Genomic DNA, 27,057 nt, shown 5'->3' with positions numbered 1-27,057 from the left:
TTAGCTTGGCATACCCCATGCTTTCTTTATTGCTGGTGACTACCATGATGATTAAATTAAAGGGCCTAGAGACCCTGGAAAGGTAACCCAGCAAAACTCAGGAGTGATTAGCACTGCAGTTATTCCACATCTGGAAATGGTAATGGATCTCAGACTGGAAGGGGTATGCTACCAAACAAGAAGAGAAAGATAATTTTTGTTACCTAGCTCAGAGAGGTTAAATTACATTCTTTAGTCTGAGAGAGATAATAAGAAACTAGACTCCTGGTTTTAGAGATAAAAAGCCACAGGGCCTGAATGCCTGTCAAAGAAAATGCCATAATCACATGACATCAAAATATCTGTCCTTCTCTGCTTCCACTCTCTAGAACTAACCTCATCCAGGCAAACCTGAAGAGTTCCCAGCCAAGTCTTCCTAAGAGAGATCACAACAGTCATTGCTATGGGAAAATGGCAGCAAGATGTTCTCTCTGTCCTGCTCAAACAATGCAAGATATGAGGAAAGCTTCTATGTATGTTCTCCATTTATGTCACTATCAGATCATATACTCTTTGGACATAGTATGTTGATTGCCGATACTCTCTCTTTTCCTTCTTCTGAGTCAGGGTTGGTGTCTTTTCCCACTATCACATACATGCCACAACTATTCGATGGGAAGAAAAACAGAGGATGTTGACCAGCAATCAAAGTACATAACTGAAGCTGACTTTACCACAGGACAGAAGGACAAGACACAGCAGTGGTTAGCAACAAAAATGTCTACTGAGTATGTAAGGCTGGTATTCAGAAAACCAGGGAGGGGAGAGAACAAGAATACTGAAGTCTTGGTCCCATTCAATGGCATGTTTGCCAGGCTGCCAATCAGAGAGAGAAGGAAGGAGAGGACATTAACTCCTTACTTTAATTCAGTGGTATATAGGCCAAGTCCCTCTAAATATAATCTCATTAACTCCACCCTGGAACACTGCAGAGTAAGAATGAAGAGTCATTGACATCTCCATTTCAGAGATAAGACAACTGAGTGACTTCTCCAAGATCTACCACTGGCTGGCTGGAGTCTTAGTCATCTGATTCCCAGGCTCCTTCCTGCTGCACACGGTGCCACTGTCTCAGTACCACAATGTTCCCTCAAAGTGTAAGCCCATGCCTTGCCTCTAGGAAAATGAGAATGAAGTAAGAGAGTCTTGTCTTAAGCCTTCAAGTAGATTGTGGGTGCTGGAGGAACATGCCTGCTGGATGCTTTCTCCCCCCATGGTTAAGGATTTACAAGTTTACACACAATAGGCACTGCAAAGGTACTGTGTGAATAATATACCAAAGAAATGTTAGCAAGGGCAGCAAGAGTGCTGACTGGCACTGTGAGCCAGCTGAACTTTGAGGCTTTGGTCTAGGCTGCACTGCTAACTCACCAAATAACCCACTGGATTTTGTTTCACTGTTAACATGGTCGAGAGATGCTCAGTACAGGTGATGTTGTGACTATGTGGAAGAAAAGCCATGAAGTCCTATGCTCACTGTTACATGTGAAGTTGGAATCTGACCCTGAGTGAGGGCTGAGAAGTTACCAAAGATAAGGCAGTGGAGGTAGGGTGTGTGGGAACTCCTTTCATGTAACTAAAGTCTGTATGGTTATTATGGAGAATCTGGCTGTGGTGACTCACAGGCACATGGTCATCTTTAGGGAAGTAGGGTAGCTATGGTCTGAGTCATTCACTACAACACAAGGCATACTGGGTGGCCTTGTGGTTGACCCAAGTGTCTACGTTGGACTGTATGCAATGTCGTCCTTACAGAAGGCCCAAAGCAGGGAGAGAAACTTACTATGTTTACCAGGCCCACTAGACAAGTGCACAGGCTCCTGCTTGCTCCTCTAGGGATGTGAAAAAGATCCAACCTGAGGCAAAATGACGAGCATAGTGGCATGCTCTCACTCTCTCTCTCTCTCTCTCTCTCTCTCTCTCTCTCTCACACACACACACACACATGTCTGTCTGTCTGTCTGTCTGTCTGTCTCCTTCTAGTCCTCCCTGCACCCGTGCATGTTCTTGTGTGTTTGGGCTCACACATGTAGGCAGGTATGTGTTTGTTTGTGTGTTTGTATGTATGTATGTATGTATGTATGTATGCATGCATGTATGTATACATGTAGACACCATAAGACAGTGTTGAATGTTGTTCCTTAGAATGTTGTTCACCTTTTTGCGTGTGCATGGCAGGGTATCTCATTGGTTTGGCACTTGCTGGTTTAGCAAGGCTGGCTAATGAACTCCAGGAAGCTTTTGGTTTCTGCCTCCCCATAACTGGGATTAATGGATATGCCATACCTGGCATTTTCACATAGGTTCTGGAGTTTAAAGTAAAATCTTCAAGCTTGTACAGCAAACACTTTACTGACTAAGCTATTTCTTCAGTCTTGTAAACAGCTCTAATTTCTGGAGCCTTTTCTGCCCAGTATAACAAGAATAAACTTGGCCTTGTTAGATTTTGTGAAGCGACTCTGCACGATAGGTATAATCATTCCGACAGACAAAGCCCAAACTCAGTGAGACTGCCTGATTTGTTCAATATTGTCTACTTAGCAGGTAATAAGGATGAGAACTACAGCAAGAGAGTCTGATTCTTGCGTTAATTCTCCCTTTCTAGCATATACTGCCTCTGTCCTCCCTCTTATCAGTCAGGAGTTTCAGAAAGAGCCCATGCCTACTGCAATAGGCCCAGCATCAGCATCAGCATCAGCATCAGCATCAGCATCAGCATCAGCATCAGCACAGGGAGAAACCTGAAGCTGACAGGGAACAGATTTTTATCAAGCATCTAATAACAGGAGAAATATCTCTACCTGCTTCCTAGCAAAGTATGAAAACCTGTGTGTGTGTGTGTGTGTGTGTGTGTGTGTGTGTGTGTGTGTGTGTGAAGGTGGGAATGGAGCATCTTCTTCATAAACAGTAGCATTTATGAGATATGTGTACCTCTTATGTACATATGCCCCTCTCACTTATTACCTGATTCTTTTCTGATCTTGTGCACCTAGATGCTCTTATTGGATAAGCAGAGAGATCAGATGCCTGAGTGAGCATGTTTTCAAGCATAGGACATTCTCAATTGTCCAATAAGCATATCTTACATTAATGAAGACAATTTTATCCAGAGTCTTTGTTTTCTTTGGAAAATTAAGTCATCTTGGTACCTATATTGTGGGTAGGAGGATTTATGAGCAGAGCTAGGAATCATGGTTGGCACAGACAACGCTTGTTCCTTTGAGCAGGGATTCTTAATCTTAGTACTGTGGATGCTGTGGACCAGATTATACTTTACTGTAGGCACTGTGTGCATTGTAGGAAGACTAGCAGTACTCTGGCCTGTATACACTGTAGAGCTAGGACATAATAGACAACATTACAGGTCTTGCAAATGTCTATAAGACCAGTCCTTGGCAAACCACAGGGTTGATATATGTGAACAAGTGACATGAAAACCTATGATTTGATCTCTTTTTCTAGAAGTAAATAAATGAACATGTCAAAGAACATACTAAGATGTAGAGGGCATGTAAAGGCACATATAAAGTTTTCTCAGAGATTCCATCCTATTTTTCAGATCCATAACATCAGTCTATATCTTAACACCCTGCAACCAGTAAAGATTCAAGGTTGCCCTCCACTTGCCACATGGCTGACCAGGCCAGCTGGCATAAGTAACTTTCTGTCCTGATCTGGTTCCATGGACCCAGACTTGGACAAATTATTAGTCTGTCTTTCTGCTTGCTCTGTCTGACTTGGCTTTATAACCAAAACCATGAGCCAGCCTCTATCTCTGGAGGCTATCTATAGTCCTCAGCTCCCAATTTGGTCCACAGCTTGTCTGGTCCTTGGGCTCTGCATCTGATTTCTTTTAGGTATACTTTTTCTCCTGAAACTAATACAAGTTTGGAGAAGGGAAGTATGTGTGCATAGATGTATGTATAAATGCATATGCATGTATTTTTATATGTGTGTAAGTATGAATGTGTGCATACAAGAGTATGTGCACGTGTGTACATACATGCCCACATGTATATGTGTGTGTGTAAATTGTCAGTAGTAAATACAGGAAAGTGCTCCTGTTATTTGGGGGTACACACTGTGTGATGATCAAGCAGGCCCAACATCTCTTTATCTCATTTGAACCTTTTATTTTTAGTTAACAAAAATCTTACCTAGCCTTGGTTAACAAAATCTCACCAGTGAACCTTGAAAGCTATAGCAATGATCTGCCTGGTAAGATTTGCCCAAAGGTACAATAGATATATAAATGTCTCAGGAGTGACTAACAACATTCTGGTTAGATTTAAGGTACACTCCATGAAATGAAACTCATACCTGGTATTTCCAATGAGGCCAAGAACCTGTGGCTATATAGGTCATAGGCCCTAAGGGAGAACCTACTACTATCACTCTGCTAAACAGACATAACACTGAAACAACTCCTGATGATGTATTGCTATATCCGTAGAGCAGTGAATCTCTCAGCTCTCAACAGAGAACCTTCTAGCAGTAGATAGAAATGAATACAGAGACCCACAACTGGTCAATATATAAGGGCCAGAGGTAGTGAAACAATATTTTCTTGACACACAGGGAAGTTGTACATATGAATTCACTGTGATTGTGACAGCATACACAAGATCTGTACAAGCTAGATAAAATCTCGGTATGAAGAAAGTTGTTGTGGGAACAAAGTACCTAAGTAGCTAAGGAGCTACTGACATTTGATAGCTGTTAAAGAGGATTAGGGTTAGTTTTCTTTAATGGTATAAACCCTAAACCCTGATATATCATTATACTCCAGGACATGTCCAAGAGTACTTAGCCAATACAAACTGGACTCCATGGGTATGAGAGAGAGAGAGAGAGAGAGAGAGAGAGAGAGAGAGAGAGAGAGAACACCAAGTTGAGTTGGTAGAGATAGAAGTGGATCTAGAAAGAGCTAGGGAAGGGCTATGAACATGATCATAATACACTGTGTGAAATTCTCAAAGAATTAATAAAAACATTAAAAATTATATTATTGTCCTTGATCTCAAAACATATGAGAGCAAGATACTTTGACTCAAGGACAGAATTGGAGTGAAAGCATATCTTAGCTTTCTATTGCTATGATAAAACACCATGACTAAAAGAAACTTGGGAGAGGGAGGCATTTATTTCAGTTTACAACTTGTAGTTTGTCATCTAGGGAATTCAGGGGAAGAACTAAAGGCAGGCACCTGGAGGCAGGAACTGAAACAGAGGCCATGGGCAAGTGTTGCTTACTGGCTTCTTTCCCATTGTTTGTTCTTCTGGCTTTCTTATAGCATACAGGCTCACAAGCCAGGGGTGGTGCGATCCAGAGTGACTTGGGCCTTCCCCCATCAATCAAGAAAATGCGCCACCAGCTTGTACACAGGTGACTCTGGCAGGGACATTTTCTCAATTAAGATGCCCTCTATCCAGAAAATTCCAGCTTGCATCAGGTTGACATGTAATCAGGCAACACTTGGCCACTTCGAATAGTGACCAAAAAGTACTGACACCATGTTTTAAGATTTTGGAGTCTGAGACAGCTTTGAATCTGATTAAAGTAACAAGCTCTTTACCCTAAATGTTTTACATACTCATGTTTGTAAAACATGTTTTCTCTTTTGGTTATGTCATTGGGATATGAATCCTGGAATAAAAGTTTCCAGCTACTCAGCACAGTTAGTGATAAAACCCAGACAGTACTGGCCTTGCCCCTTACTTTTAAAAAGAATGGAAACTCAGGCCCAGAAGTATACCTTCATATATCAAATTTCTATTTCAAGAGCCCTGGTGTTGGTCTTAGTTTTTCACTGTCCAGGGTACCGATATATACGAGAATATTTGTGTCCTGGTTTCTATACTGTTCCCATGCTCATGAGCTGAAATATCTAAATGATGATTATAGTGTACAGCATTCTTGTACTTGCCAATATTGGTGATGTCATGGGACTACTCTGGACCAGCATCATCTTCCTATGGCCAAGGAATAACCCCATAGGGTTATCAATATTTCAAGATAAGCTCAAAGCAGATGACAAAGACTTGAAAGATCTTTGTATAACTTGAACCCCCTAAGTAAGGGTAAGAATACTGTCACCATCAAGCCCTTAGACCATGACTAGGAGACTCATACCCAGTTTAGTACCCTCAGGCTTGGGAGCCAGGGAGAGAAAAAAAAACTCCTTTTTTTTTTTTAATTTAAAAGAGGCAGATCTCAAAATAATAAAGGCACAGCTCAGGAAACACAGCTTTAGTCATTTCCTTTGACTTCTGGACCTCCTCTACCTCAGCTTAGGAAGAACTGAGATCTTTCGACATGGTTTGATATTGTGTGTGGAGGTTCTGACCCTAGTCTTTTACAACATGCAAATCAATTTCCAAGATGCAATGATAGCAGACTAGAAGGGCATTCCTAGGGTATATAGTCTTCAAATAGCTTATCTGAGGGAAGGCCTTGTGAGAACAATTGCTAGTTGGAGTGGCCCAGGCTGCAGCAGGCTGGAGGTTTTATGCAGTGCTCAGGCTGTTGATGTTGGGGGCCTGAAGGCAGGTTTATGAGATTAAAGCTCAGTGCCCAATAAATAATTGAGCAGCTTACTACAAAACATACACAAAGTATAATAGCTACTGTCTTCAGCAGTCTGATATGTACACACATTTTAAATTCCCATCAGTTTCATCCATATATTCCATTTGATGTGGAGTCCAAAACCAAATAAGGAGAAAAGAAAGAACACTATCCCCCTCCACTTCCTCTGAAGCCCTGTCACGAAGGTTGCTCAATAGGAAGAAACCTATCCTGTACCCTCATTATCCAGGGCTCTGCTCTGCTCTTGCTTACCCTCACAGTCTCTCTTTCCACTCATTTTTCACATTTTATCTATGTTTTTTGAAAGAATCTAAAATCTCTCATTATTCATTCAGAAGTTGGTTTTCTTCTAGGGGTATCTTTTACAGAACACCTAACCCTGGATGCTATCTCTCACAGTGTCACAAGTGACTTACTTATGTGTGCAACTCAAGAGCTGAGATAAATAAATATCACTGCCAGGACACCAGAGTCCAGGGTGAAGTTTTAATGATCCAGAAGAAGTGTGATAGATTGGTAAGATTTGGTCCTGTCTGTCAGAGAGAAGAGTACTGGAAGAATATGAAAGGAGGAAGGAGACTGTGTAGATGCTGCAATGAGAGTGGGTAGGAAAAAGCAGAGAAACTTTGAAGAAGTTGTTTCAGCATGTAGAAGCATGGGCAAGAGGTGAGAGGCATGCATGTATGGATAGATAATTCCAAAGGAATCTCTTCTCCTGACTGTAAATTGCATTGGTTCTGATTACAATGATAGGATGGGAGGCTTCTGGGCCCTAGTGTGAGGGAGAATGAAAGGAGTTCCCTCTAGCCTTTGGGAGATCTGGAGAGTAGTACTATTCAATGTTGGTATAATGGCCCTGGCTCTCTTGTCAAGGGCATGACACCCAGGTCCCCAGGTTTGTCTGGTCCATACACCACCAAACTCCTTCCTCACCGCATTCTGAACCTCTTGATACTTGGCTTTGGCTGCCAGTGGCTGTGGTTTATCTCCTGTTGTTTATGGCCTGGGACAGGCTGCCATGAATAGCTCCCCAAAGAGTGGGGAAATGCAGGCATCTGCCATTCCATGAAGCTCTTTCTAGAAATGAAAAGGACAGTCATAAAATGTTCCAGGGGTAGGGGAGGGGGTGGGTAACATGCATCATAAAAAGCGTAATGGACTAATGCCGAAACAGACTGGCTGCAACCCAGGGGTGTCTGCCGAGCTCAGACATAAATATCAGGGAGGCACCAAGGAGACAGCCTTTTTATTTCTTTGATTTGATGGTTGTGGGAGGTTGGGCAAGCTTTTCCTCCATTTCAGTCTGTAGCCATTCCTCTGGGGATACCACCAATCTGCCTGAGACTGAAGCTGCCCACAGCTTATGGCTTCTGCAGTTAGATTACTGGAAAGATTGGAGGTAAGAGGGAATTTCAGGGTACCTAATACAACCCTTAAGGATAAGTCAGATTTGGGGATCCTAGCTGTTCTAGCTAAGACTTTGAAAGTGTCAAGATAAAAGAATAAAGTGAGTATTGCCGTGTGGGATACAGGACTGAACACATGATAGGAACTGTGGACTTGCCCTGCACCAGGATAACCTCCAGTATCAAAAGGACTAAATCCAACAGCAACTCCTACAATTATCTGACAGAAATCCTACCTCTACTCAACACTGTGTATATGGGAAAACACTTGTGTGATAAATGATAAAAATGCAGGTATTAAAGTTTCAACTATGCACATTGTTCTGAGATTTTATATTGAGGAATGACAAGTTCTATGCTAATGCTGGTTACTCACCCTTTGCTGTTGTAGTATACACTTGGTTTTCAGTATGTATTTACAAGAATGGTAGACATGTAAGGTGTGAGTGGCAGATAATAGAAGTACTTAAATCCTACAGACTAGAGGATACTAGAAGCAGTGTCCAATTTTTGCTGATGTGCACATACTTTTACCCATGTTCCCAAGTCCTTGAAGATTTGTCTACTACCAGGCCAACTTTCAATAGTAAAGGGACCACTTAACGGTCTATATTCAGTGAGAAACATGACTATAGAAATTTCAATGACCCAACAGAAATCTCATTCTATGAGCAAAGTTTCAAAGATGCCAGATTTGATCAATAAAAAGATGTTTCTGAGCTTGGGGTTGGCTTTAGTTTATCTGAGATTCTGGTCCCACTGAAAAGAAAAATGACAAAGCTTATAAAGCATTTTAGTGTGCTGGGAGGAAGGAGCTGGAGATTGTACTTTGCCAGCTTTCCTCTGGGAAGTTCCCCCTCTGCTCATCATTCCTGAAGGAATGGAAAGCAAAGGAAAGATGGGGCAGGGAGGGGGCAGGAAGGACCTGTGCTAAGCATCTTCATTCAACTTCACAGATATCCTGAGGAGATCTGACAGTCCCTCTAAAGAGGTGAACCCCAAACTCTGTATTTCCCAGAGGTCAACTAACTTAGGCAAGGCCACATCCTCAGCAAATAGAACGGAGAACTTGAACTCAAATCATGGTCCTCTTGAGATGACACAAAACACAAAAGAAAAAAAATCAATAATTGATGGCTGGGAAGAAAAAATATTTTCAGTTTGGAGGTTAAAAGAGCAGGGCTAATGTAGCCCTTGTGTCACTAGGGACACATTAATATTGTAAGTGATACCGGGTCATCACACAGATGCTATCAGAAAGAGGTTAGATAATCCTTGTGCATGACAACCATGATTACTTAGGTGGAGGGTAAATGAGACCTGTAGTGTCTCTAGGGCAGGACTATGCCCTTCTCAGTGAAAGCTCAGTTGTCACAGTGACTCAACTTACTGCAAGTCTACCAGGAACAGGACCTCAAGCACCCTCTTCAAACCCACCCTGTGCACAATGAGCTCTTTTTTTTTTTTTTAAATAAATGAGATGGCTAAATTCTCTGTGTCTACAGAGATCAGAACTCGCTAGATGGGTTGGAATTGGCTGTGGGGGTGGGGGTGGGGGTCTGTCCCAGCCATCCAGTTGAAAGTGATCACAGATGAGACTATCAGTAAGATATGGCTAATGATTTTCAGTCTCTGAGGAAACATTGGTCTTCTCACAGCCATGTTCAAGTCTAAAAAGAAATTACCACAGTAATATCTAGTCTCTGAGTAATGTCAGATTAGACGGAGGTAAAGACCTTCGTGAGAGCTGAAGTTTGATTGTGAGCAGTCTGTTTTTTGCTGGGGTGTCCTAAGACTCCAAGAGCAGACACCTGGCTGCTACCTGAGCTCTGCATAGCATTTCCCCCTCTCCAGGTTCACTATTGCTCACTGGTATTTCAGAAAAGGCCCAGTACAAATATAGAATGTATAATTTTCACATCATTCCTGGCAAATCCCAGGTGTGCCCTATTAGTAGAGTTCCAAGGATGCCATTTTCAACCATGAGAAAGACACATGACATGGTGGTACTTAGCTTAAAGCCCTATTAATAGAATCATAATTATAGAGCTGCAAATTTAACTCATAGCAATGATTAGTGTCAGAATCAAAGGCATCAGGCATCAATATTGATAGAACTATGTAAGCCCCATAAACAGAGGTTGAACATTTGTGCCCATCCCCTGTGCAGTGGTCTGCTGTTAACTATTGCATTAATGTCCCTTCCAATTTGCTAGATCAAAATGACTCCATTTTTCTGTGTCCTCCTCACCCACACTGAAACTTTTGCTCAGCCATCTCTGAATGGGTATGACTGGCACATAAAGGACCCTAAACAATATCTTTGAAGAAGAACCTGGGGGCTCTGAGAGATGCATGGGTTCAGGCCAGGACCCTTGCTCTACACAGAAGCCTTTGGCTTTGTCAGTGGCCCTCTTTTGTGTCCCCTTCAGAAAGCTCTGAGCAAATAGTGATGCCTAGAGAAAGGGAAGTGAGCTGGGGATTGTGTGCAGCACAAAAGGCTGCCACCCCACCCACTGTGAGTCCAAGGAAGAGGCCTGAAGAGAGTGAAACAAGACAGCATGTGCTGAGCTGACAGCTGCCATGTTCCTGGTTTCCTGGGCACCTCTGCTTTACAGAATGCAAAATGTTTATCTATCCTTCCTTTCTTCTCTCTTCTTGCAATTGTATGAAAAGTCTAGGGAGACGTGTGTGTGTGAAACATTCTATCCTACAGGGAAGCTCCTTAATTAGGAAGGTAAACAACTCAAAATAACTTCAAGAAATACCTGAAGCTGACCAGTTCACCATCGAAACTGTCTGGAAGAGGTTTAGCCCAGAATTACTTGGAAATGACACTCTCCAACCTGTTAAGCTGCCTTTAGGCTGTGTGGTGTTTCCCAGCTTTCGTGAACTACCACCCATGAGTCATTTCTGTTCTTGTAAGTAACCCCTAACCCTTACTCTTATAAATAAACTCTGAAATATCATTGGTTCACCAAGGTGGACTTCGTGATATCCATGTTTTGGTCTGTCACTGGGATTCCTTTCTTGGGTGAGTAGTGCATGTTGTGTCTCCCCAGGAAAAGTCTTGTCACACAACAAGACTGCAGCTGGAATAATAGGTTCTTAAAGAAGGTCATGAGAAGGTAAAATCCAGTGGTTAAAAGCCCACATCAGGATTTATAAAGACCTGGATACAAATCTAAGTTCTCTGCTTTGTAGCAAAGAAACCCAGTTATTAATTCTCTGGAACCTCACTCAGTTTGTTCATATGTAAGATGGACATACTAATTCTTACATGATATGAGTTGCTGAAACATAATTTGAAATATACTCAGATCAGGGTTTAGTACACAGGAGCTGACTAGTTTACAGTAGTCAGAGTTGCTTGCCAGGAGTGAAGCCTAGCATGGATGATTGGAGAGTCCCACTGCAGTGACTTGTCAGAACCTCTCAGCCCCAGGGCAAACATTTGGTGATTGAGTAGCCTTCCTGCTAGACAGGCTTTGGTGAGACTTCTAGACATATAGAATGAAGGGTAAAGAATGCAGTTCACTCTAGAGCAAGCTACATGATCAAGCCTGGCAAAATCTAGGTGGATCCTGCTCTGAGAGAATAATCCCCAGACCAAAGTTGGATTCAGCTCAGAAAATGTTTGTGTTCTATGGAGAAGCAGCAGTTAGTTTAATGTTAAAAGCAAAGAAATAGTTCTTTCACTTAGAGAAGAGTCCCAAAGATGAGACACCCAAACCTGGAATTTAGAATGTCTTTGTTATTAACCTTGTGTGAGTTTGAGTAGATCATCCAACATTTCAAGGCCTGGCTACCTTCTCCAGTAACAGTGTGTGTGTGTGTGTGTGTGTGTGTGTGTGTGTGTGTGTGTGTGTGTAAGTATATATGTGTATATATATATATGCACATCAGTGTCCAGGATCTCTAGATTAAACCTGGCTTTAGCGTCCCCTATAGGAGTAAAGTCCATTTACAGCTATAAGAAGGCTTCTGATATTGCTTGATAGTATCAGCCTTCTCCTTAAGAGTTCTGCTCCCCCTCTCCCATAAGTCCCAACTCTGTAGTCTTTACCCTTGTCTTTGCTGCTTGCTCACAAACCCCAGACCACTTAAGCAGGGAACAATCTGATTAAATAAAGCCCGTTGATGTTATGTCTCCTTCCAGGGAAAGGGACATTATTCAGTGGGCAGCACTAGTTTTTGCATGGAATACAGAAGAGTAAGAGTGTAGTGTCTGAGTGGGATACCTTGGCATCAGATTCTTATAACCTCTTCTCCACCTTGAAACCTAAAGAACTTTCTAAAATTTGAGATAGGATTAAGATAGACTAGGAGGGCTCAGAGTTCCAGGTTCATCCTCTCTGCCTTATATCTCACTGGATCGAAAGTATGCTCACGGGAAAAAAAAACAAACAAACAAAAAACAAGCAAAAAAAAAAACCCTAGAGATTCCAACAGCTAGGAGCTTTTCACTTGAATATCATGGGTTATGAAACTGACTTAAATATGCATGTAATTCATCTCAGCTAAAATATTTGTGATACTGTCTCCAATGTCCCCATCTTCCCTTGATTAGCCATATGACCAGAGAAAATGTATGGAGCATTTCCATATGCAGCAGAACACAGAACAATCCCAACTCTTCTTGAACATCTTAAAATGTAAGATTAATGAGCTGAGAGAAACAAAAGGAACTCAGACCTCTGAAGGAAAAACATAACAGTATAGGAGTGCCTAAAACAACACTAGCAGCGATGATGCCAACAGCAACATCTGCCATTCATGGAGTTCCTTTAAGCTCTACACAAGGCTCTGTCAGATATTCTACATCCTTCAAACACTCACAGCAATATAGCAAGATGGACAATTGTGATCTAGCTAAGGAAACTGCTCCCAACATCACATAGTTCATGTGGGGCAGAGCTGTGCGGCACCGCAGTATTGTGGTTGGCTTGGGTGCACACATCCAGAGAAAACAGTGTTGGTTGGTTAATTCTGCAAAGCAGCAGACATAGAGCCTCACTTCCTGCAGTTCCACCCCAGGGAGGGCCAGCACAGCTTGTTTGCTCTCACTGGTGACTAATGTAGCTAGATGCCAAAGTCCATCAGGGTTAGATTAGATGGGCTCAGCTGGGCCAGTCTTCCAATTTTTTTTTCCCATGACTCAGGACTGGGGGCAGGGGACAAGAGTGTCTTCCTTTATCTGACCTTGCAAATGTGTCACTGAAAGGAAGCCTGATGTGACAGTGTCACTACCTGCAGGAAACCAAGGAAAAGTAGGATTTTGACAGAAGTCTCAAAGATGCTCACAATTACAGAAAACTCTTCTGTAACAATCACTATTAAAAAGTTTTCATATACTATCTTTTCATTTCTTATGACAAATATCCAAAGTGTTTGTTGCTACTTTCTTCCACAAAACAAAAGAAAAAGGTCACATTTTGTGACTGTGCCAAGTTCTGCACTCTATGCTTTACACAAATCATTTCTTTGATTGTTTTGTCCATTAGCATTTACCATTCACACATAGAGATCATGTTCACCTCTGGTTTATGTCTGTCTTCCCACACTAAATGGAATCTCCATTAGGATGAGTACTTTGACAGTTTTAGTCACTACTATATTACCTAGTTCCTGACACACCTATTGTTATGATGGGGCACCATGACCAAGGCAACATCAAAAGAATTTACTGGACTTTATAGTTCCTGAGGGTTACAGTTCATGACTATTATGGCAGGGAACATGGCAGCAGGCAGGCGGGGGCAAGGCTGGAGCAGTATCTGAGAACTTACATCTTAACAAGGCAGAGAGGAGAGATGAGGGAGACAGAGAGACACAGAGAGACACAGACAGAGACAGAGAGGACATAGCATAAGCTTTTGAAACCTAAGTCCCATTCTCTGTGACACACCTCTTCCTAAAAGGTCACACCAACTAATTCTTCCCAAATGGTTTCACAAACTAGCAACGAAACATTCAAATATATGAGCCTATGAGAGGCAGTCTCATTCAAACCACCATAACATTCCATAAATACTATTCCAAGAACAAATTACCATTTCATGGAGCAAGGGTAAGAATCACCTTTGCTTTACAGGACAGGTCACTGGAATTCAGAGGTCTCATTGCTGCTAGGTTATATTCAGAACTAGGTCACATGAAACCACAGAGTTTCCTTTATGTACATCAGTCTCACCCTAAAGGGAAGGGGCTGGAGCAGCTGGCCTTTGGAAGTCCCTGCTGACAGAGACACTCAAGACCTAGTTGCCTACAGGACATGTATGTATGTGGTGGGCACTTTTCTGGGGACGTGGCTTTTACAAGTTGGCACCTTGGTTTGTAGTGAATTCTACAGAATATATTTGGATCATCTGCATGCTATGAACTTGAATTTTCATCTCCAACCTCCTGACTCAAGCCATAGTTTCCTGGTTTCACCTTCCTATAAAAAGTCCAGAATTTCACGACTCACTCTTGGACTATGAACAGCCAGCAGAACACTATGTTTTATGCCTCAAGCAGGGGTCACTAGAATTGAAGTGCACAAACTGCACAAAAGATGCAAAAATAAATATGCACTTAGCTTCCCTTTTCAGAAGGGTTCTGGGAGAGTGGAAGCCCTTTCCCTGGGGCCTGGTGGGAGTCTGGATAGAGTTGAAAACCTTTGCCTACATCTGTCATGGCTGAGCAGGAGGACATACATATGGGGTATCTGTAAGTATGACTTATTCCTTGTGCCAAAGAAATGCCTCTTTTCCCAGCTTTGGGAAGACCAGTCCTCTAAACCCAAGGGGTCTATAAAACAACAAAACAAACAGTGAGTTTGGTGGCAGGAGTCTGGGCAAGGAGCCAGTTTCATTACAGTGATTTGGCAGTGAGCTTTGGAGTCAGTACCCCACCTCTGTGATACACACTCTGGGGAGGTCAGAGAACATCTGCGGGCCCACCACAACTCCATATCTCAGCATTTCTGGGATGCCAGGGGACCAAATCAGATGTCTCTAGTGTCAGGATAACCACTAGGGACTCTGGAACTACCTCCCAGCTCCTATTCCTGGCTGTTTACAGGATCAAGGATTCCTGCAGGGAGAGAAGTGAATCATTTCCACCCTGAGGAACCAGTGGCTATTGTTCTTGTTCAGTAGGATTGGCAAGGAATAAAGTCATGTTTCCCAGATTTTCATGCAACTAGGCCTTCCCAGCTGCCACAGTGACCCCACAAAACAAAGGCAGCGAAGTAGCAGGTTAGGAACTTGGGTGTTAGGGAGGAAGTCTGTGTGAATGTCAGTATAGCCATGTGAGGTGAAGGGTGTATAAATGTGAACATGTTACTTTTATTAAACCTCTGAGTACTAACTCTGGGAAGAAATCCTGATAAACTCTTCAAGGTCTAAATTGCTAATGCAAGAAGTTCACATTTTGTTTGGCTTTGCTTGAGGACTCAATTATGAGATTACAAGAAGATAGGGTAGGGATGTCAGGGTTTCTGGTAGGCTGGACACTAGATACCATACCTTGGTGTATTCTTTGGAAAACATAGAAACAATTTCCCTTATAAATATACTTTATACGTGGCCCTCTCTAGAAATTGGACAGTCTCAGTGAATTTGTAAAAATGTCCCAGGAGTCAAAAAGTAAAGGGCTGCTAGAGTACTAGAGAAACTGGTTATCTGAGCTTCTGCACCTGCCTACTACAAAGTTTTCACCTGATCCAGGCGAGGCAGATGTCTATGTGTGCTATTCTAGAGTCTCTAGGCAATGCAGGGAGTGCTCTTCCCCTGCCTTATTAGCTAATGTCTCAGAGCACCTCTACTCCTTCTTCCAAATATTATCCAGAAATCATTCTCTTCCTGTAATTCAGTAGGAGTTCTGCTTCCATGACTTCTCATCCACTGCCAGCCAATGGATTTGCCCACCCATCATGAGAGCTGCTCTCTATAAGAGCTTCAGCCATAGGAGTCAATCTTGGCATCTGATTCTATTCCAATTATTGCAATAGGATTTGGCACAGTACGACCCAGTACATTTGAGGTGTGCTTACCAAGTCCCTAATGTGAGATATTTTATCTGGTAGTGGGGTCAGACGTTTGCAGTGTGTGGCAGCAATGGTTGAAGTGACAGGGTAAAGTATATGTCACAAGCACTAGGCAATAGACATGTTTTCTGCAAGGCCAGGGGCAGAGAAACAGCAGCACTCACTCCTAGTTACAGCCTCAGTTCCAAAGGACAAGAGGGCTAAAGCAGAAAGCCACCTTAGCTTCTGCAAGAGAATATGGTAGGATGTGAAATGGTAGGTTGAGCAGGTGGACAGAGTTCTAGGTACTGGGAATGCTAGGAAGCTCCTGAGCAACATCCTAAAACTTGAGTTAGTCCCTCCCCCCACACACCCCTGTCTTTTCTGATTCAGCACAGTTCCTGATTCTATTACCTTAGACTGTATACTCCACTCTTCCTTGGAGTCAGAAAGATATCTGAAATGAGTTTCTAGTTTCTGCCCCAACTCTTCCTCTACCTGCATGGACATTAACTCCCAGCCTACACTAACCAGGGGACATCATCATAGAGTACAGTGTTCAGACTCTAGGATACCATACATCCCATCCCCTGTGTCTTGCTTGCCCCAGCACCCCCCAGCACCTTAGATCTGCCCTGCATATACCAAATACCTCTTTCTGACAGTGAAAAACTTTCAGCCATGTTCCAGGCAGGCTCAACCCAGCTTGAACTGCAAAGACCATATCTAGGGCATGCTGACCATCTGTCTTTGCTCCCATAATCTGTGGGGAGCGGGTGTGGCGGCAGTCCCAAAGGCGCCAGAGACTGCAGCTAAGTCATATGACTTGCACCTGACTTCCTCATATAAGACACAAACATCTTGAGTGCTGCGCAGGTGTACCAGGATACAGGTGAATCCAATTTGGTGGAGATTTGCCCCTGCTGCACTGATTAGCTGAAGCTGCGTGCCTGGTGAGGTGGCGTGGCCTGCTGTGCGTGGATGGGAACTGAGAGTATAAAAGAGTGAGAGGCCCAGGGTTCGAGGGAGATATATAAACAAGGGAGATATAAACAAGGGAGATATAAAAAAGAAGAAACAGGACTGAATAAACGTGTGCAGAAGGATCCTGTAGCAGCGTCGTTCTTCCTGGCCTGTTGAGCGCGTGCAACAAGTGGTGCCGAAACCCGGGAAAAGAAACATCTTCAGGCATGAGCGAAGACCCCCTGCTACAGGAAGGATTCAGAACTGCATCACTGGGAAGGAGCGGTTAATAAAGTGTTCCCGTAAAACAGACTGTTGAGAAGGATCCGGCGTGGATTCAGAACTCTTCAGCTGGGGAACGGTACTGATGAAGAGAAAGAAGAAAGATGAGGACGGAATAAACTGCTGTTAGAAGGACTGGTGGTCACGTCGTTCTTGCTGGTCGAGAGTGGGCGTGACAATTGGTGGCCCGTACGGGGAACCGACTCCCCCACCGAGTTCAGAACTTTCAGCAGTCAGTGGTTGCCGGCAGGGTAAGTTCGCAGTGAGTGAAACTTGCGACCCCAGGAGTTTGGGAAGGACCTGGGATAAAATAGAGGTGAGCATAAAGTTGCCAGGAAGTAGGCACAAAGTAACCCAGGAGTTTGGGAAGGACCTCGGATAAAATAGAGGCAAATATAAAGTTGCCAGGAAGCAGGCTTTGGGACAAATTAAGGTTCCTGGTTTGGGGACAAGTTAAGGAACTATGATAACCTCAGTGTAGTGATCAATAGATCCTCGCTGTGTAGTTATGCTTTTTTCTCCCATTGACCCTTTGTGGGTAGGTCTGATAGTTTTGGTCTTGTTTGTTCTGATATATGGACTCTGTTACTGTTTGAATCAAGAGGCAGTCAAGACAGGTCAGAAAATCCTTACAGAGCAACAAGAAAGTATGTCGGAAAAGGAGAAGGGCTTAAAAAGAAAAAGGAAAAAGAAAGACAGTGTTATCAGGTGGACAGAAAGGACAAAATAAAAGAGCCGAGGTGGAGGAGGAAGGCGAATTAGCTTTTGTGCCGCCTCCCTATGCCTCCTCAGCAGCCACCTGTAGGTGGACCTTCTGTCTGGAGATTTGGAGAGGATCGAGCAGATCAGGTGTTGATGTGGGCGAGAGGGTCTGTTTGTGTGTTTCCACAGGACCAGACAGAACCTCTTTGGGTGCTGGAGAGATTGGTGAGACGCTGCAAGAATGAGGCTCCTGATCCAGTTGCCCCTGTGGATGTGGTGGATGATCCCACAAGCACAAACGATGGAGCCGAGATGAGAGATCCTTTCGGTATTCCAGAAGCCGATACCAGCTCGACATGACGTTCAAATTTTTCCACGCTTTTTGATCCCTGAATTCCCCTTAAAGAGATAGCCCCGCTGGCCATCTATCCCTTGCTTCAGGGAAGATGAGCGGGGATGAGAGCCCTGGGATGTATGCTTGTTATAGTGTGTGTGTTGTGTGTTTGGCACATGTGTTAGGTGCAGAGTGTGCGGCCCGCACTTTCGCCATGGTAGCATAGGCTTTTGCTGCAGTGGAGGCGGGACAATCTCCTCAGATTCGGTTTGCCGCTCTAAAAGAAATTATGCTGCGTTATGCCGTGGGGTGCGAGGCTAAGCACTGCACAGAGGATAGCTTGCTGTTGGCATCCTGTGGAAGGCACGTCTGATTGCATGAAGGTTCAGTGTCCTAGTTCCCTTCCCCCAGGAAAAACGACACGGGAGCTGGCCAAGACCTCTCTGGGTGATGAGCCTAAGGGATGGTTTTGTGTAGGGCCCCTATGCTTGCACACTGGGGATCAGACCTCTACCTTCACCCATGAGGCTTGCTTGCAGCAATTAAGATCTGGCCATAGATTATCAACATCCTGGCCTTTTGATGCACCTGCCACAAGCAAAACACAATCTCCCCAGGAGTGGCTTGGCATGATTGAGAGGTAGTCAGTGATAAGACTCCCTGGGCATGTCACCAACCTAAGACAGGGATCAAACCAATGCTGTTTGTCACCCAAGGACGGGTAAGGGGCATGGCTGCGGGGGGCTATCTACAGACATTCTCTCTGCCAAAAAAGAAAAAAGGGGGAATTGTGGGGAGCGGGTGTGGCGGCAGTCCCAAAGGCGCCAGAGACTGCAGCTAAGTCATATGACTTGCACCTGACTTCCTCATATAAGACACAAACATCTTGAGTGCTGCGCAGGTGTACCAGGATACAGGTGAATCCAATTTGGTGGAGATTTGCCCCTGCTGCACTGATTAGCTGAAGCTGCGTGCCTGGTGAGGTGGCGTGGCCTGCTGTGCGTGGATGGGAACTGAGAGTATAAAAGAGTGAGAGGCCCAGGGTTCGAGGGAGATATATAAACAAGGGAGATATAAACAAGGGAGATATAAAAAAGAAGAAACAGGACTGAATAAACGTGTGCAGAAGGATCCTGTAGCAGCGTCGTTCTTCCTGGCCTGTTGAGCGCGCGCAAGAAGTTTCGGCACCAATTGTTATTAGACGCGTTCTCACGCCCGGCCAGGAAGAACACCACAGACCAGAATCTTCTGCGGCAAAACTTTATTGCTTACATCTTCAGGAGCCAGAGTGCAAGAAGCAAGAGCGCAAGAAGCAAGAGAGAGAGAAGCAAGAGAGAGAGAAAACGAAACCCCGTCCCTATTAAAGAGAATTCTCCTTCGCCTAGGACGTGTCACTCCCTGATTGGCTGCAGCCCATCGGCCGAGTTGACGTCACGGGGAAGGCAGAGCACATGGAGTGAAGAACCACCCTCGGCACATGCGCAGATTATTTGTTTACCACTTAGAACACAGCTGTCAGCGCCATCTTGTAACGGCGAATGTGGGCGCGGCTCCCAACAATAATCTGCTATAGCCTGTCTTCCATTGTCACAGTGTCTTAGATACTGTTCTATTGCTGTGATGAGACACCATGATCAAGGCATCTCATCAAAGGAAACATTTAATTGGCAGCTTGCTTATAGTTTCAGAGGGTTAGTCCATGATCATGACAGTAAGTATGGCAGCAGATAGGCAAGCAGAGTGCTGGAGCAATGGATGAGAGCTTATATCTTATCCTCAAGATGGAGGAAGAAAGAAAGACTGTCTGGGCTTAATATGACTTTTAAAACTTCAAAGTCTACCTCCAGTGACAGACCTTCTTCAACAAGGTGACAGCTCCTAATCCTTCCTAAACAGCCCACAAACTAGGGACCAAGCATTCAAATGTATAAGCCTATGGGGGCTATTCTCATTCAAATCACCACATTCATGTTCCATTGAAGGAGTCAGTCTTCAGGGTAAGAGTGTCACCATGGGAGAGACTCTATAGTTAGATGCAGGGCTAAAGTTAGGGTTAGGTTAGAGTTAGTCTTTCTACTGTACCTCTTACTGGATACATCTATTGACCAGGTATTCATTCCCTCAAGTAAGATAGTTTGGTTATAACAACTCCTTCCCTATGTTATGAGAAAAGGTGGTTCTGCAGCAGCAACTCCTACATATCAACCTTTGGGGCCACATTGACTAAGCCTAATTTGTCTTCCATAGCTTGATGGCTAAGCATGTCAACAATCAAATCTGGGCTTAGACATAAACTTGTCTCATCTGCAAAATGGAGTTGATAACAGTACCCACCTCAGAGTGGCTACATTAGAATTCAAGGGGTTAGTAGATGTAAAGGTTTTAAAATAGTTGCTAGAACATAAAAGGTGCTCAATAAATTGCATTATCTGGAGATCTGTCTTTATTTTTTTATTTGTTCTTTTCCTTGTGTTTTCAGCCTTGCAGAAATACATTTAACATAGCATGATTCCCACATCCCTGATGCCCTTGTTTATCTCATACTTGCTTTCTTAACACTCTGTTATGATATTATCTCCCTCATAACGTGGAGTCAATGCTGCTCATGATCTGGAAGCTGTTCTTCTGCTTCTATGGTGATGACTAATTGATTTTGATGAAGCTTGTAACATACAATTGGCTGGACTCTAATCCTAAATCCTTTTCTTGAGTTTCTCTTTGGGCTCAGAGCCATACCAGGCTCTAATTCACTCTTTTAAAGCAGAACCTGGTACTCTTCCTCTATTATGAGACCTTGAAGACTAGACCCACACCCACTGCTTGAGCTGTTGCACCCTGTGGTGAAGCTTTACTTGTGTTTCCCATCATGTAAAGAACAGTTCTTAGTCCTGCATGTACTATATCTTGGCTTTGAGATCTCAGTTCTACTCTTCCGGTGTTCCACCTGCTGGTACACCAGAAGAGGAGGGCCTGGTCTTTGGGCTTCCTATGTGTATAAGCACCTAAGATCACATTGTGGTTATGCCCTTTTTGGTGAGTTCACTTCCTCTTCACTTCCCCACTCAGGGACATCCTGTTCCTACCAGCCTCTGTAGATGAGGATTGGATCGTCTGGGAGACGCCTGGCCAGGCAGGGAAGAAGTGAGTAGCTCTGACGCACCCAGATTCCCTCCCCTTGCCTGACTCTTAGCTATTTTTTCTTTATTTTCCTTCCTGTGTTGAAAGAGCTATGGAGCCAGAACCATGCTAGAATTTCCTGGGGACATTCCATAAATTCTTCATGGGCTTTTTCTCTAGAGAGGGTGGGGATAAGTGGCTGGGTAAGTGGGAGGCTGCTAGGAGCTAGGTATGGGTATCAAGTACCTGAAAGTAGTGTGGGTGGAGGAAAGGGTGATCTGCTCAGAGGAAAACCTGGGGATATCATGAGGTCATAGAAGCAGCCAAAGGCACAGCACCTCACAGTAAAAAGTCATAGACAACTCACAAGCTGTGACATGAAGTAGGCAGCTATGCCTGCAGCCTTGCCCTTGAACCTTTTACCTTCTCAGTGACTAGTCTGCTAGAGATCCTACAAGGCCCAGAAAACTTCTTGGACCACTCTGTGTGTGTGTGTGTGTGTGTGTGTGTGTGTGTGTGTGTGAAGCAATCTCAGATATGTAATGAGTGAGATGCATGAATACTAGCGGGGTCAGTAGATGTTCCCTTGGGGTCTGGGTAGGCCATTCTTCTTTTACATAGTAATACTGATTTCCTAGTTTATGTCCAAGGCCAGAAAAAGTAGAGACAGTAGCCTTTGACTGAATGAACTCTGTAGCAACTCTGGATCTGAAAATCACTCAACCCCAATACCACTGTTCCACAGCTGTTTCTTGAAGTAAAAAAGAATGACAAGTTTGGGGGTCAAGGTAAGAAACAACTAGCCTTATTTCTTTGTCGTAATCAGTTACTCCTCTGAGTATCGGTAGAATAATGAAAGTAGTGGGCTAGATGATCTCAAGGCTTTTCAGAAAATTGCTCTATTTTGCAGGGCTGGTTCTACTTTGTTAGGCTTAACCTACAGTGAAACTTTGGTGATGGACTTAAAGAGAATTAGTATAAACAGTCTATCCTTTAATAGGACTCCCAAAAGAGTAAAGGAGACAGAGTCCAGACCAGCAACTACAAGTGAGGGAACAATGGGTAAGTTCCTTACTAGCCTAGCAGCCACTTCTGCCACCCCACAGACACCTCTGTACAATTTTAGAGAAAGACACTGCCTTTGATAGACATTAGAAATAGAAGCCTCATAGGGCAGATGTCTAAGAACATGGCACATGGCCTGCTGAGGATTGCTTAGGTGATATTCGAACTTTCCCCCTTGTCCAAGTCCCATGTGTCAGGCAAATGCACCCAGCTGGATGATGGGAACCTTGCTAAGCAAGGAGGTAGAAAGACTCTGGCAATCTAAGCAGAGATGTGACTAGCAGAGTATACTACTTCCCAACTTCAGGGAGTAACTCCTCTCTCAGTGAACAAATCTCAGGGAATGACTCCTGCCTGCCCCAGCTTAGGCAAGCAAACGATAAGACCTCGCTCACCCTCTCTTCCACATGCTAAAGCCAAGTCAGGTCCATAGCTGTGGGGCAGAGTATTGGTGCAAGAGAGAAACAAGTAGGAACATTTCCCAAGAGCAAAGAAAGGGTCAAAGGGATTTGGAATTCCAAAGACCAGAGAAGTTTGGAAAGTCCTCTATCTTCTCATAATTCAGACTAGTTCTTTCCACTTTCTCTACAGCAAATCTGAACAAGAAGAAAATGGAAATTCTCCCTCATATTCTCTCCCAGATCTCTTCTTCCACACTCCCCAACAACAACCTCCCAGGGCTCTAAATGGATTAGGAGAAGGAAGCCTGGTAATGTCAACATCAAAGGATAAGGTGCAGCAAAATCGTGCCTGTGCCTTGATTCACAGGTGCCAGGAATAGTGAGGAGTTGCAGGAGAGCAAGCTTGCAGGGAAAAGGGGATTAGTAGGGACTAAGAATGTAGCTACTATAATCCCACATAATGAACCAGACTCTGCTCCTTCTCCACACCCTAAGCACTCAACAAGCAGGTACAAGTTACTGGCTTCAGCCTCCCTCACTAGAGGGCCCCATTGTTGCCAGTCCCAGACAGCTTCTTCCCTCCAGCTTGTACAGTTGCACAAGGAGTCTTGGAAGATGTTGCCTTCCTGCTGGCTGCTGAGAATTGGGTAAGAAAGTGGGGAGGGCACTCTACATGACTCTCCTCAATGGAAAGGTAGGTAAATGACCTTGTCCCTAGGCACCAATCGTGTACCTGAGGCCAGCATCCACCATTAAAGCTCTTAGGACCCAAAACCTGCTCTAACCAACTACTTTCAGTTTATAAACAATATCTGGGTCACAGGTAGGAGTTGTAGTACATATGATTCACAGTGTGGACAACAACAACAACATCTAAACAAACAACAAAAGTTCTACTTAATTTGGGAATTAACTCTTCAGGAAAAATACCTTCCCAATATCTCAATGTCTGGCAACACTGAAATACATTTGTGTTTCCTAGGTATTCACTGATGGGTGACTGGAGGAAACAATTAAAAGATAAACCACAGAATGGAACCCTATCTTTTCTTCCATTCCCTTCCCTTAAGAAAACAAGAAGCTGACTATAGTTAAGTCTCCATTGATCACTACCTCCAAGATGAGTCCCTTAACTGAAGACGCCAGGCCCCCAACTCTTACCTTCTTCAGCTTGCCACTCTTAGTCCCCACAAAAACCACACTGTAGCCATTGTAAACATAGGAGGCCACAGAGGTCAGGCGGTCCCTGCTGGTGGTATACAGGGTCAGTCCCTCCACAGGAGTGGAGCCTCCCAGAGGCTGGTTGATGTCCAGGCCGCAGAAGTTATCATCGATTGGGACAGGCTGGAAGGACAGGAAAAAACTGGAGTAAATCACATTGAAACAGTAGAAGGATCACTTTAGACTACCCACCCACTGCTGTCATCCTGAGGACACCAGACCTCAGGTCTGGAAGGAAGGATCTAACATGGCTCCCACCCACTGCTGTCATCCTGAGGACACCAGGCCTCAGAGAGGTTCAGGTCTGGAAGGAAGGATCTAACATGGCTCACATAGGCAATCTTGACTCCCATGGGACCAGATTGTGAATGATTAGCCATCTTTACTCTCTCAGAAAGAACCATGTGTCTACTTTTTACCTTTCTGCCAGGAAAGTCAGGCTCAAGTCATAAAGCCGACTGCTTGAACTCACCTTCTGGTTCTTTTCATGTCCCCTTAGACCAAGTCAGACTGTGCAGATCTGTCTATTTTAGACAGGATTCCCTCAAAGGATATTCAGCCTAAAGGCAACATTGTAAGATTCTACAGGCAGAGAGGTTACCTGTTTGTTCTTTGAGCAAACTAGTGTTTCTTGGGCTGTAGAGTGTTTTTCCTTGAGGCATGAGGAATTTTAAGCCACTGAACTATAACTACTACCTACCTACCATCCGAGGGGCATATGGTAAGCATCATGGTAATATTGGATATCATCTTTTGCTTTGGGATTTCTTCCTTCCTTCCTTCCTTCCTTCCTTCCTTCCTTCCTTCCTTCCTTCCCTCCTTCCTTCTTTTCTTCCTTCCATCTTTGTAGTTCTGGGGGGTGAATCTGGGGTCTTTTGAATGCTAGACAAGTCCTCTGTCACCAAGCTATTTCCTCAGTCCTTTTTAAAAACTTTTTGAGACAGGTCTCACTAAATTGCCCAGGCAGAGCTTGAACATGTAATCCTCTTGAGTTAGCCTCCCCAGTAGCTGAGATTACAGGCCTGTACCACCAAGCTGTGATGGAAACTCTAATCTATATTAGATTTTTCATTTGGAATGATATATCCCCTACCACTTTGGAAAGAACTATAGAGGATTAAATGAAACAGTGTATGTAAAAGACTTTTATTGATATGTGTCACTATCTCTTGCACATTATAGGTGTTCAAAGAGATTTCCTCTTATATCAAACTTTGAAGGGATTAGAGGTGGGCAAGGAGGAACTGAGTCACTGTGAAAGAAGGCTGTCTTGAATAAGTGAGAAAACTTGCTGTGCAGAGAATGAAAAGACTCATTCCCATCCTGTGTCCTGACTGATTCCACTGTGGTCTACAACATCCGCTTTTGAAGCTGTCAAAGGAAGAATTGGATGGATAGTGTTGTGCTTTGAATGTTAATCTCCCCCCCCCCACACACACCATAGGCTTATATACTTGGATGTTTGATTCCTAGTTGGTGAACTGTTCAGGAAGGATTAGGAAGTGTGGCACTGGGGGAGGTATATCACCAGGGGTGGGCTTTCAAGTTTCAAAAGACCACAGTAGGTCCAGCCAGTCTCTCTCTGCCTCTCTCTCTCCCTTATTCCCTCATTCCCTCTCTCTGAGCGGGAAGAAAATAGGTGGGAGGGAACTGCATGACTCTTAAGGATAAGGGTTGCATAGAGCCTAGCATGAGACTGTGCTTTGATGCTCCAAGACATGCCAGCTAACTGTCCAGCATGAAATCTTGCAGTTAAGGCCACAGATTCTGGACCAGAAAAGACCCTGAGTGCTATGGGAGCTGTTGCATCCTGGTCTGGAAAAAGCTTCCAGGAAACAAAAGATATAGCTGTGAGCAGAATAGAAGCTTCCTTCAACCTTGATTTTTTTTTTTTAAAATATCTTCTTCGGGGAGGAGAAATCTGATGCTTCATTTCCTCGGAAAAATTGGTTAATAAACTAGCATACATTTTTTTTTCTCAGTCTTGTGTTCCCTCCTCAGTTCTGAGAGGAACCAGGTCAGGTCTCTGTGATCTTGGTACTTGTGGACAGCTGCTACTCCTACTACTGGCAAGAATACTGGTTCTAAACACAAGCATAAGCACTCACAGGAAAGAACACCAAGATTTAGAGTAAGAATGACTATGAATTCTGGTGGCAGAGATTCCACACTGTAGCTTGGAAGGGAAGAAGCCATGGTATACTAGTGCCAGCTTGTGAGAGACGTCTATGTGTGCATCTACAGTCATTGCTGTCATCCTCCATGGCAGTGTTTACACCATGGGAATTGCCAAGTGCTGTAGACCAGGGCTCTCCTCTTCCTCTGTTGTATGAAGTCAGCTGCTTATTCCTGGATGCTACTGGGCAGTGCCAAACAGGCAGCTACTAGTCACTGTTCTCTACCCTGGCTGTCTCTTTCTCACTCTTGTTCTGTAAGTAGTTAGGTAATCTTAATTTTAGCCCTGTCCTTACCATATTAGCTGCATATCTTTATTGTTACATGCCATCACTGGGCCTTAGTTTTTTCCATCTATAAAATAAGAGTTGAGTCAGGTCTTTGTCAAAACACTTTATAGTTTGCTTTCATGGTTTCAGTGTTTCCCACTACTTTTCCAGAGGCTGGGAGACCTACAGAGTTGTAACCTAAACCAGTTTCTGAGACATGATGGCAGGAGTGAAAAGCTCTTGCTGTCAACTGTGGGTTTTTCTGATTTCTAGTTCAGTCATATGAATTTAAGCAGTTTATTAACCAGTGAGGCTTTGGTTTTTCTATCTACAAAAGGTATGATAACTAGTGATTTACTTTCTATGGATATAGTGAGGTAATAAATTGCTCAAAACAGCCCTTCACATGTAACTGATATTCTTGGAGTGTTGGGTCCCTTTCTCACGCTTTTTGTGGAAGCAATATTCAAATCTTATACCCGA

General features: G+C 43.8%; 1 protein-coding gene across 3 annotated transcripts in view; it reads right to left on the bottom strand.

Moving 5' to 3' along the window:
* The window catches only part of Plxna2 (plexin A2), a 197,079-nt gene that overhangs the window by 143,161 nt on the left and 26,861 nt on the right, over window positions 1-27,057 (bottom strand). For all 3 annotated transcript variants that reach the window (XR_373891.4, XM_006497240.4, NM_008882.2), the window contains exon 3: window positions 24,071-24,253. Coding sequence is in view for 2 of the 3 variants with exons in the window: in XM_006497240.4 (XP_006497303.1) it covers window positions 24,071-24,253 (183 nt within the window). In the remaining variant the exon portion in view is untranslated. The remainder of the gene's footprint in view (window positions 1-24,070; window positions 24,254-27,057) is intronic.

Source organism: Mus musculus, chromosome 1 (assembly GCF_000001635.26).
Source record: "Mus musculus strain C57BL/6J chromosome 1, GRCm38.p6 C57BL/6J".
NCBI lineage: Eukaryota > Metazoa > Chordata > Mammalia > Rodentia > Muridae > Mus > Mus musculus.
Note: the sequence above shows the minus strand (reverse complement) of the source record. Positions and strands in the feature narration are given on the sequence as shown.